This window comes from Sciurus vulgaris (genome assembly GCF_902686455.1).
Source record: "Sciurus vulgaris genome assembly, chromosome: 9".
NCBI classification, from domain to species: Eukaryota; Metazoa; Chordata; class Mammalia; order Rodentia; family Sciuridae; genus Sciurus; species Sciurus vulgaris.
The window spans coordinates 37,364,598-37,377,817 of NC_136469.1; the positions used below are offsets into that span (position 1 = coordinate 37,364,598).

At 32.2% G+C, this 13,220-nt stretch overlaps 1 protein-coding gene across 1 annotated transcript in view; it reads left to right on the forward strand.

Annotated features, from left to right (window-relative positions):
• The window catches only part of RAPGEF2 (Rap guanine nucleotide exchange factor 2), a 265,166-nt gene that overhangs the window by 151,126 nt on the left and 100,820 nt on the right, over positions 1-13,220 (forward strand). The window contains 3 exon segments of the mRNA XM_079154511.1: positions 5,748-5,823; positions 7,812-7,979; positions 10,234-10,251. Of these exon segments, the coding sequence (XP_079010637.1) occupies positions 5,748-5,823; positions 7,812-7,979; positions 10,234-10,251 (262 nt within the window).

A 13,220-nucleotide genomic window follows, 5' to 3' on the forward strand; every position in this document is an offset into this window, starting at 1 on the left:
TCAATGGTTGTTGTGTGATTTTGCTGAATTTGAATTGCTTTCTGAATTACAAATGCTGATTTGTCTTTTTCATTCAACTAACTAAATAAGTGAGCCTAGCCATTGAGAGTCCACCTCTTAGTGAAATTCAGTTCTCAACTTGTCATTGAATTAGAGCTGTTTGTGCACTCATCTTGTTAATGTGAACTACTCACTCGAAAATAGGGGCTAAAGTTTTTTTATTTTGTAAAGTATTGATTGTAGGGTTTGTGTTGGTAGTATTGATTCTGTATTATAATATTATATATCCAATGAACATTTGGAAGAGGAACCGATAGCAAAATAATAGGTATGTAAGAAATAAAACGAGAGAGAGAGAGAAGGAAAGAGAGAGAGAGTGCATGCGCGCACACACACACACACACCCTTATTATATGGCCACAAATGAAAAAATGAGGTAAATTCTGGGTGACAGAAAAATGTAGGTATACTTGACTTTTCAGAACACTCATTTAAAATACTTGTCATTTTTTTTTTTTTTAATCTCTTACTACTTCTTTCCCTCATAAGCTGTGTCACTTCATTGCTAAATGACCATAGAAATGAGATTGTTTCAGGGTTTATCAGGGTATAGTTTACTCAAGCTTAACTCTTCTTTAGTCCTTAAGGTTTGTTATTTGTTCATAGTACAAACTTTTTGGTCCTACTTTTTCATACTCAAGTCCCAGATTTTTTGCTAAGAAATCCAAAGCCACTGAAACAAACAAATATATTCTGGACAGTTTCTCTGTTAAGATTTATTTATTTTTATTGTGGCAAATATATGCAACATATATTACTTTAACCCTTAAAAATGTACAATTACATGTACATTTCATGTGGTTCAGTGGCATCAATTACATTCACACTGCGTGAACCCAGCAGCAATACCTGCTTCCAAAACTTTTTTTTATAACTCCAAACAGAAGCTGTAACCATCAAGCTTTTCTCCCTTTCCAGTAACCTTTGGTAACCTCTCATCTGCTTCCTTTCTCTACTAATTTGCCTTTTCTAGATATTTTATATAAGTGGCATCACATGGTGTTTGTACTTTTGTGATTGGCTGGTTGCCCTTAGTGTAATGTTTTCGAGGTTCGTCCATGTTCTTACATTTGTCAGTTTTTCATTCCTTTTTAAGGCTGAATAATAATTAATTGTGTGTGTATATTTCACACTTGTTTTATGCATTCATCCGTTAGATGCTTGGATTGTTTCCATGTACTGCGACTTTTGTGAATAATGTTGCAGTCTACACTGGTGTTTCAGTCCCTATTTTCAGTTCTTTTGGATATTTACCTGGGAGAAGAATTGCTGGATCATATGACAATTCTATGTTTAGCTTTCTGGGGAAATGCCAGACTGTTTTCCAAGGTGGCTGTGCACTATTTTACATGCCCATCAGCAAAGTGCAAGTTCAGAGTTCCCTACCTACTCTCTCTTTCCCCCGACCTTCATTCTTTCTTTCTGAATTATAACCATCCTAGTTTCTCATTCTTAGTTTCATGTGTGAGATGGGGTTGTTTTTGGTTTTGACTTGTATTATCCTAGTAACTAAGGATGTTGAGCAGCTTTGCATATGCTTAGCCATTTTTGTATCTTCTTTGGCGAAGTGTCTGTTTAAATCCTTTTCCGTGTGTGTGTGCGCGCGCGCGCGCGTTGCTGGAGACCAGGCAAGTGTTCTGTTGAACTACACTCCCAGTCTCCTTTACCAGTTTTAAGTTGGGGTTGTCTTTTTGTTGTTCTGTTTAGGAATAATTAAGTATTCTGGAGATTAAGTCCTCATCAGATATATCATTTGCAATTTTTTCTTGTGTTCTGTAGTTGTCAGTTTCTTGATAATGCCCTTTGATGCACACAGGTTTTTCCTTTTGATGAAATCCAATTTTTCCATTTTTTCTTTTGTTGTTCATGCTTTTGCTGTATATATAAGAATTCATCATCAAACCCAAGGACATGAAGATTTATCAGTATGTCTTTTGAGTTTTATGGTTTTGGCACTTATATTTAGGCCATTGATCCCTTTGAGTTAATTTTTGTGTATGGTATGAGGGAGGAGTTCAGCTTCTTCCTTTCTCTTACAGAAATCCAGGCATCTCAGCACCATCTGTTGATAAGACTGTTCTCCTTCATTGGACAGACTTGGCACCCTTGTCAGAAATCAGTTGGCTGTAGATACATGGGTTTATTTCTGGACTTCAATTCTATTCCTTTGGCCTAACTGTCTGCCCTTATGTCAGTACCACATTGCTTTGATTGCTGTAGCTTTGTAGTAAGTTTTGAAATCTAGAAGTGAGTCCTTTGACTTTGTTCTTTTTCAAGATTGTTTTGGCTTATTAGGGCCCCATGGAATACTTGAGGACCCAGCTTTTTCATTTCCGGGCGGCGGGGAGCAAGTGTAGGAATTTTGATAGTAATTGTATTGATGTAGATCACTTTATGTAGTTTATTATAAGGTTTAATAACAAAAAAGAATGCTGCATTTGATAGGATTGTCTATTTCTGACAGTGGCACCAAGGAACAGAAAATGATCCCATTTAGAGCAGAATATAGCCACATGCTTTGGAATAATCCTTACCAAATTTCTGATTATTTTTTTTAAACAAAAGCAAAAAAATAACATTTATACCTGTACTTTGAATCTAATAAGATCTTCCTTAATTGTATAATTTCTAATTTTTATTAAATCATCAGTTTACAAATTTAAGTGATACCAACTTTCATTTGCTATTAATAAAATGGGTGAAATGTTATTTTAATTTTGTTGTCTCTGGTCTTCCAGAAGTCCCCATGAATTCCCTTGATTCTTTTGTTTTTCCCTTTGGGAACTCTTCTAGGGCAATACCCTATCATAATCTTAAATAGTTTTCTACAAGGCTATGTATAATAGTTTTGGGTTTTGATTCCTTCTTTTTGTGTCTGTCATATTGAGGCTTGTCTTTATCATTTTATTATGTAAGCAACTTACTGTGATAATGCCTTCAGAGACTCTGTTTATTTTCCAGGAATAGGTGTTTTGGTTTATTTGTATGGAACTTGGTCAAAGATTTTTTAGAACTTAGCAAATAATTATGTTTAGTTACTTTTGTTTATGTACTTATTGTTTCAGAGAATCAGTAGAAGTAAAAGTATTCTTTGGATTCTGTGAATTTCCTTTCTTAGTCACAATCCCTTTCCACTTTCTGACTCCTGGTTTATAACCTAACACTAATGACTCTGGAAGGGAGCTCAAAGACCCTGTCTTTGGTTCAGGGATGGCTGTGCATTTATGACCTACACCTTGACTCTTTCGAGGCTGCAGCTTCCTTCTGGGTTCCTGGCTGTGTTTGAAGAAACAGATTTTGGTCTTGCTAGGGCTATCCTGAGCACACTGCCTTTTCCATTTAGCATATTCAAAAATTCATCTGATGGAGTCTACAATTTCTCTTGTTCACATTTTTGTAGACCTTGAGTCTTTCATAGCTTCAAAGAGTTTGTCAGGTTCTACTGCAGCTCACTGCCCAACAGATCCCATTGGAATATTTTTTTATAGCACATTTTAGAGAATGTAAGTAATAGTGTTAATGCAACCCGAAGCATGACTTCCTAGTCATAAAGTTCTTTGAGCTAATGGCCAATTGTTAAGAGAATTTACAGCCTCATTTCTAAAGTAGGTAGTTGGTACAATACTTAGGCATAAAATAAAGGACTGCCATATAGTTTACTTATGTGAATAATTATCACCTTTTGTTATGAAAATTTGTAAACAACTCCTTTCTAGCATGCTTTTCTTTATCAAGTGTTTTAGGATCATTATATGCATTATAAACATTTGACTTTTTTACTACATTAGATTTAAAAAATGATCATTCAATCATTGTGTTTATAAAATTGTATAGGTCTATAATAAAAATATGACAGAGTGTACTATCTCACAGTCATGCATTTTTGTATTTATTTACTTACTTATTTTTTTGGTGCTGGAGATAAACCCGGCACCTCACACTTGCTGTGTTCTACTATTGAGCATGTGCCGTTCCACTGAGTCATATCAGTCCTGGTCATGCATATTTAGCTTTTAATATAATTTTATTTGGTAATAAACTTTAAAATTATTTTTTTTTACTTAGTCATTTAACAGGATTAAATGCATGAGAGCATGAAACCTGTTGCATATTTCACTAACACTTTGAGATTATTTTAAAATTTGTAGTGTGTCATTAAATTATAAGCCATATTGTAATAAACTAAATTGCAGCTAGGTAGACTTAGAATCCAGAAACAGGTTTTTCTGTGTATTGAAGAATTAGTGGAATTTTAGTTACATTTAATTATAAACTAATTTTTAAAAAATTTCAGATCATTTTAGTTGCACAAGAAGCAATGTGACCAAGAAAGTAGGTTTATTATATTTTTCTTGGCAGGGTTTTTCCACTTTAATGTGTATGTTTGTGTGAGTATAAATGTGTGAATGTATATATGAATATTTTTTGAAAGGATTTTTCAAATGTGTTACTCTTCTGGCTTTGATTTTCATAGAAGTGATTTTTGAGTAGGAAAGGAATTAATTGATCACCTTGTCTGATAATTTTATAAGTGAATAAAATGTATACAAAGTCATCAGGGTGGTTTGCTAGATCATAAGTGATGAGTTGAAAATGTTGGCTTTTCTGTTTTTTTTCCTCTTATGACTTTTTCCATTATAATCTGGCTCTTAATACATAAAATATTGTGCACCTCCATGATATAAAAGGGTTATAAAATAAACAAGAATTTCCATAGGAGCCACTCACAATGCCTAATTAGAAAAATTGCTTAATAAAATAGTTCTTTGGAACAACTTTTTCTCATTTGTTTCTTTAAAGATAAGTTCATTAAAAATGGTTACTAAAAGCATAATGTTAAACCAGATATTAACAACACCATTATTTTCACTGATGTTAAAACAAAACAAAACAAAAACCTGTCATCTTTTTTTTCCTGGAGGGCAAGAATAATTTTTTTAAGTATGGAATGAATGAGGGTAGGTGGTTCATTAATGGAGCAAGGAAGTCAGGATTACTTAGCTGCACCAGATTTCTGTTCTTGATTCTAGTTTGCATATGCTTATGTCAGAAAGAATAAATCTTCAAATCTTCAGTGTTAAGGCAGGCAGAGGTGCTGTGTCTGAGTTCACTAGCATGAATGTTTTAACTGTGCACATTCACTTAAGTCATTCTATAGTTAACAAAAAGCAGTCTTGAATATTTTATCCTTGAAAAGTTAAGAAAAAGTTGATTTGAAAATTTTAGAAAAATACACTTTTTGGATGAAAGAAATGTTTAACTCGAGCAAGTTAATGGAAGAGAATGACTTGGGTTCTATATGTTTTTCTGGGCATTTTAATAATTTGTCTTTGAGGCATTTCCCATCCCTATGGGAATTTTCTAAAACTTCACCCAACTGAGAATGATTTGAAGCAACCTAACACAAAACACATTCATACCAGTTCTTCTTTACTTACATTATTAATTTGAAAGCATTACCTTGGAATTTTCCAGAGAAGTACATGAACAGAACTTAAGAATTCGAGCACTTCCTTGTCTTTTTGTGTTAATAATAAGATAGTTCTCTTTCTTCAGTGTGTAGTTTTTGTAATTTGAAAAACATTTCAACTTTTATTTATTTGGACAGTTCACTTAAATTCACAACTCGTATTTCTTATATCTCTGAGGTTTTCCTTAACTAATTTTTTTTTTTTCCCCCTTTCTAGTTTTGGCAAGCGTTCTGCAGGAAGCTTTAGGCGTGGCTGTGAATGCATTGTTTTAGAGCCTTCTGAAATGATTGTGGTAAGATTATTTCTGTGAGGACTATTTTTTTTCCCTAAAAAATTTTATGAAGTAAAGGTGCTTTCATAAACTAGTAAAAGTTTGTATTGTATTTTAATATCCTTAGATACACTTTATAACTTCTGTTATGAATTTGAGTTCATAATCATAATATTATAATTATGATTCAATTAAATATAAGAAAACTTTGAACTTTATAGATCAATCTTTGATAATGTCACATAACTGAAATTTGGGGAGAGTCTTTGACTTGTATTATTTAGTTCTCCGAACATTGATTGCAATGAATGAGTTACTTTAAATGAATCACAATGATATGTATTCAAGGAACAATTTAACATAAGGAAATCACTTGAATTCTTTATGTAATTGAAAGACAGCTAGGGACTACTGTGCTGATTAAACACTGTTGACATCTTTATCTCTTAATTGTGGAATTTAAAAAATATATTAATATGATTATACATAATGTTAAGCTAGATACTAGCAATATAATTATTTTCAGTAAAGTTTAAAAAAGCCTGTCCTACTTCTTCCTTACTATATAAAAAATGGTTTAAGATAGGGCAATATACACTTTTTTAAAAACTCAGTTTCAAAAATGAGATGAGAGGGGCTGGAGTTGTGGCTCAGTGGTAGAGAACTTGCCTGGCATGTGTGAGGCCCTGGGTTTGATCCTCAGCACCACATGTAAATAAATAAATAAATAAATAAGTAAACAAATTAATGAATTAATTAGACGATCCCTTGACAGCTAAAAAATATTTTTAAAAAATGAGACAATAAAGGAGGGAGCCTCCCAGCCCCAACATTCAGTTTCTGTTGTTGATATTCTCACTGTCCCATCCATAATCTTATCTGTGAAGGAAAACTTTATAAAATAAGTGATGGCTTAATAAAGATGATGATGGAAGCTTTTAAATTCATATTTGATAAAGCATTTGGTAGACAACTCCTGGCCTACTTTAGAGATTTAGAGATCTGAGGTTCCCTCTATACTGTAGTAAAGAAATTCCATCAGAAATAAGAAATTCCTTGCTAAAGCTAGTGAAAACTTTGGGTAAAATTTCATGAAATTTACTCTTAAGTGAGAAAGTAGAATGGTGAGTAAAGATTTAGGTTTGGGGAAAATGTGGGCAGATAAATAGGACATTCTAACAGTGGTTCTTATAAAGCAGTCTAGATATTTCTTTGAGACTTTGTCCTCCATGAATGCTATTTTGGAATTTTTCTGAAGGAGTTTTGGTCTTTGAAATTCCTTGAGTATTTAATACTTGCTAATATTATACAAACTACTGAGTTTGTCAGTACAGGGACAGTCTTGGATTCTAAACCTGCCTTTATGTGAGCAATCACATTTTCAGTATATGGCTATTATGAGGAATGACCTAATGTAACTTTTGTTCACTGTTAAATCTTTTCATCAAGTTGCTAAAATGTTTAAAATGAGGAATTGTTTTTTTAAGCAACACTATTTATAACAAAAGAAAGTGAAGCCATACAATGAAAGTAGGAATAGAAACCCTCAATCTACTAGCATCCCAGGTTGAGTCACTTGGGATTTGGGGGTTTTTACAGATTTACTCAAATACATCAGACTTTTTTGTGTGCTTTGTGAAGACAATGCAAATAGTTGCTTTCATAATGTGTGGTAATGTATCCGGTGAGATCTTTTACTAATAAATCAGTACAAAGATTACTGAAAATATCCTTCCCTTTGAAACTACAGGAAATTCAAGAGTTACCCATATTGTCTTAACTGGAATTGAAAAATGCTTCCTCATAAAAGCAAAGTTACTCAAAACTGATTAGTTTCAGAGAAGTTCAAATATACTGAAAGTTTGTCTAGATAGCTTGTCTACAAATGCCTTTGCAAAATGAATGAATGTAGACTTTCTGTAAGTTTTATTTATTTATTTTTTTGCCTCTAATACTAATACGGAGTGTCATGTTTGGAGATGTGAAGTATCTTGGGGGTTTTATTTCAGGTGGACTATATGGATGAAAATGAAGAATATTTTCAGCGTCAAGCCTCCCATAGACAGTCTCGAAGAAGATTTAGAAAAATCAACCAGAAAGGTGAAAGACAAACAATTATTGACACTGTGGATCCTTACCCTGTGGGCAAACCACCTTTGCCTAGAGGCTACCATACGGTAAGTTATACAAGTGTAATATTTTTATTTATCTTTAGGGTTTTTGGTTGGGAGTTTTGTTAAAAGACCTTTAAATTTTCTGTTTTTGATGGATAATTCTTTTATATAATACAGTTACCATCCAAAATGTAAATTTTGCTGGAAACACATGATATGAATAAATTTAAGAAAAGTGTTGAAATAAGATGTCAAAAGACACTGTGTAGCTCTTATTTCTTAAAATGTTCTCTGAAGATTGGTTTTGTGATACACATGTACAATTATAATTGGTATATTTTAAGTTGTCTTACCTTAATCCAAAATTTTAGCTTTCTCCTGTGCATGTCCCTCTCCCATGACTATTATCCTACTGTTTTTTATTTTATTTAAAAAGTAGATAAGAGCTTTTCACACTATTGTGAGAATATTGTCTGAGATTCTTTTTAATGAAGTGGATTAAAATCGATAAGAATAATTTGAAATGATTTTTAAAATCTTAATGTGAAGATGCTCTGAAACATTTTGAATAGGTTCAAAGATCTTCTTAAATACTATAACCCATTTGACTGTCATTTATTTAATAAAACTTGATAAATAAATTGTTTTTAATATTTGAGGGAACCAAGACATAGATAACAAGTGCTTCGTACAAGATCTGCATAAAGTCAGTTTAGAGCCTTATTTTTGTTATCTTTAGTGTTTTAAAAACAAAATAGCCTGAATTCTTGGATATGTCAAAATAAGGTACGATAGTTCTTCTGTGCATGTAGTACTACCAAACAAGTGGTCATTATACATGAAATTAATTTAAAAGTAAATAAATTAAAAAAATAAAAAGGTAAATGATGACTACTTTATAGTTTTCAGTTTTTCTTTTCTACAAATAAGTACAAATACAAAATGTGTGAAATAATGTATATAGATAAACTTTTTCAATTTTTAGTAATGTTAACTAACATAAGTAGTGTGTTTTACACCTACACTTCATATATTCTATTTCTTAGAGAAATACTATTTAATATTGTGATTTTGACCACCAGCAACTTGCCTACTCCTCCTGCTGCCCATGCACAATTTTAATTTAGCATGAATTTCATAGTTGAATCATTTCATTGAGCTCATTTGGAAAGGGCTGCTTTTTTGAGCATCACAAAGACAGCTTTGTTGATCTATTGGAAGGACTTTGATATGAAAAAGAAAAAAGAAAAAAAACTATGAAAGGATTTTTGTTGCCATTGTTAATAAAAGAAGGTAATATTTTTAGTGTTGATTTAGCATCGTGAAAGGAGGAAGTATTTATTAAAAATAGCCGTGCACATTAATAGTACAATATAGATCATAATATTTTACCCTACTACTGTATTGTTAATATTCTTCCAGTTTTAGAATTGTTTTTCCTATTAGTTTCTAAACTGAGAGTGTCACAGGGAGTGTGGATTACTTAAAATTCAGTGTTAAGGTTTAATTTTATGGTCATATTTGTCACACTTAAGTTGAGAGTGTTATTTTATAACTGTTTCTCTCTTCCACCCCATCTTTTCTCCTATTGTGGAAGGAATGCTTCATTTACTTTCCCTACATGACTCCTCTTTCTTGCTCTATATTAAAAACTATATAGTTTTTTGTATTGCTGCAACATCTTTTAATTGGTTTTTAGCGGTTTATTACCTGGTCAACAGGTACTTTTAGGGGATAACTGAATACTAGGATGAAAAATTTAATTTGATTACTAATTGATCATAAGGTAGTTTACTAATATGTGATATGTTGGTATTAATTTTACTAAAGGAGTTAAGATTGGGAACAACATAGCATTGGATCATCTTTTAGGGGTGCAAATTAAGTTTTAATTTTATTTGTATATTATTTAACCTAAATACCTAATTTTAATACAGAAAACAGCAAAATTTTGTTTTGCATATTTGATATCCCATGGTAAAAGAATTCAGAGTATTATTCTTTATTGGTCCAATTTTCTTATTCTCAACAAATATTTCTTTGAAAGTAAATGGTTAATAGGGTGAGACTGAGGGTGGAAAGCTCTTTTAAAAGAATTGCATGAGTGTACTTCACAGGTGATATGAAGTGATTGCAAGTGCATTTCAAGTGCATGGCTAAAGATCATAGGGAGCATTATACACATAGCCAATTCTATAGGTCATTCTTAACCTGATTTTAACATTATCTTCATTTTGGCAGATGTAATATAGCATGTCTGATAATGTTCATCTTTTCCTTTCCTCCTTTATGGCACTCATTTCATTTTGGCTCAAAGGAATGCACTAAATCTCAGGTATTGTAATTTGTGTGTGATCTTCTAACACTAACCTTATTTGTGAATTTGCATTGTAACTAATGAGTTTATAATATTGATGTCTTTGCTTGGTATGTCCTTTAGTCTTTTGCCCTGATTCAGTAAAATCTCTTGAAACTTTGAAATGATCAGTGGTTTAGGTGGTTGCATAGGTTGCTTTAGTTGTATTGATGGATTGTCTACTTTCTTTGAAGAAAGAATACAAGTGCAGCCTATTTATTTTTAAGAATGAATGGAGCACTGTTCTTTACTAACTTTCTTTGCAAGTAAAGAAAAGAGAAAAAGACACAGAGACATAATGGAATTTGGGACTTTTTCTGTGAAAACTTATGGAAAATTTATTAGCAATTGCATTTTAAATACTGTAGATGAAAACTTTAAACTTCAAGAATCCCAATATGAGAGTATTTTGGGAGTTCACATCACAAAATCCCGTTCACACAGAAAAAATTCTTTGTCAGAAAGGAAACAAGTGTTTCAGACTTCCCGTATTTTCTTACTTGTACTTTGCTTTTAACCTGATGTCATGCTTTTCATTCCACATTACAATCAAGAAGCCTGTAATAATAATCTTGCTCATTTCTTTCATGCCAATACATAACTAATCTATTCTTTTCAGTGTTAGCCTTTTGAAATTGTGGATCAGATTTGAGGTTATCAGGGAATTTGGAGTTACGGAAGAAAAACTGATCTATCTCTGGAAAGCAGTTGGTTAAGTAACAAGAAACATTTTTCTGGTTGTGTTTTAGTGTAGTGTACAGAGAAAAGATCATGAATAATTTAGTTTACAATGAGGAAAACTATCATTAATGTAGTATGTTTGACTACTAATATGGTAACCTTGCTTAAAAGCATGAAGTAGTTATATGATTTTTCAACTTAAAATGAGGCAACATTTTTATGTTCTGCAGAGATTACATGTTAACATTCTACTGGTGGCATGGCTGCTAAATGGTTTTTTAGAAGCACTGCTAATTTTTAAGTGATGTGGTAAATCTAAAATTTTTGACACAGTTTTTAAATCTGGTAATTGTATAATTTCTAAATTATATAATTTTTAATTGCATCAGTGTTTTAAACTTTTACTGGGAAAGAGTAAAATATATAAATTAATATTTTAAAAGGTAATTAATTCTATAATTGATCCTCCTCTGTTTTGGCATGAAAAATTAGTCTAATTCTGATTTCAAACTTGAATTTAAAATATGCACTATGATATATACTTTATGTACTTTTAAAAAAATTAGATGTGTAGCAATAGTTGCAAGAAGATCATAATGATTTTCTTCAGAAACATGAATACTGGTGTAGTTCTTATAGAATGTTTTCAGGACTTTTTTCAAGGCGAGTATGTGAGGTTTGCAGAGAGAATGAGCATTTTTAAATGCAGTGAGATGGGAAGATTAGAGATGACTTTCGTTAGCATTTCTTACATTTTGATGACTGGAGGCAATGACTATATTTAGGATGGCAAAAAAAAAAAATAGGATGTATCATGGATTTTCAGTCTTAAGATTGAGTAGATTACAGAGACAGGTAATAGATAAGGTTCCTGGCAGGGGCTGAAGATTTGGGATCAGTGGGCTGACTTGAAATTTGGACAGGCAATGGTTTATCTTCTGTTCACATTCAGAATAGAGTAAGGGAAAAAGTTTTGTTTATTTTACCCATAATTTCAGGCCCTCTGTGCACTCATGGGTAATTTAGAAGTTTGTGTGTGTAGGGAAATTTGAGTTCCCTAATAAAAATGGGGAGGGGAGGTATTAGAACCAAAAGGGAGGAAAGACCCTTTTAACGTTTACCTCACTGGAGTGATGTGGGAAGCTGGTAAACACCACTTCTGTTGTCTTTTATTGGTGGTGGGGGAGTACCGGTGATTGAACTCAGGGGCATAGCCACTGGGCCACATCACCAGCCCTATTTGGTATTTTATTTAGAGACAAGGTTTTGTTGAGTTGCTTAGTGCCTCACTTTTGCTGTGGCCGGCTTTGGACTTGAGATCCTCCTGCTTCAGGCTCCTTTTGTCTCTGGGATTACAGGCAGGCACCAATATTCTTCCTTTTATATTAATGAAAAAATCAACTCTTTCCCCATCTTGGTTTGGAAAGAACAAATATTGTACGGAATGATGTTAGACTAAAGATTGAAGAAAATGTGTTCAGACTGTGGACGTTATGGGTTCCAACTGACATCTCAAAAATTTCCAGACTTCCTGGTCTGGTTTCTGGTTGCAAGGCTAAGTGCTCTCCACCTGATCAACTCTTTACTGACTTCCTTCTTGCCCCCCTCCCCAAATATGCTCTACTGTATACAAACTTGAATTAGGAGGATTCAAAGACAGTATAAGAGAGAACATACTCATAAAATCTCTTTTGAGTGTAAGTAGTCCAGTAAAAAGATATCTTTCCCCACTGCTTATTAGAATCCTTTTCTAAAGTAGGAAAAATACTTCAGAGAACTGTTTAATAAATATGTATTGAATTTTTCAGTAGGTATGGTAAAAGTTCTTGGTTGGGTATATAAAAGTAATAGAAACTATTATATAAAATTAATATAAGGTAAAATGAATACAATATAATATAGTATTATAATATTTTTATTATAGTCAATAGTAATACTATAAAATGTGGTATCAATGTAATAAGAACAATTCACATATGAGGCTTTTGAAAATCAGTCTCAGTTTTATAAAGTTATTCTTCATAGTAATACAAGTCCTGTTTCTTATAATGACTACATAAAAATAACCATTCCTAGGATTATCTTATATATCTCTCAAGTAATTTTTTTCTTTTAGCTTTTCTATATTTTAAAATGGTACATAAAAACAAAAAATTCTATGTATTTATGTAGTACCATGTGGTGTTTCAGTACATATATTTATTGTGTATGTTTAAACCAAGGTAAACATATCTGTTTCCTTAAACATATATTTTCTAGATAGATTT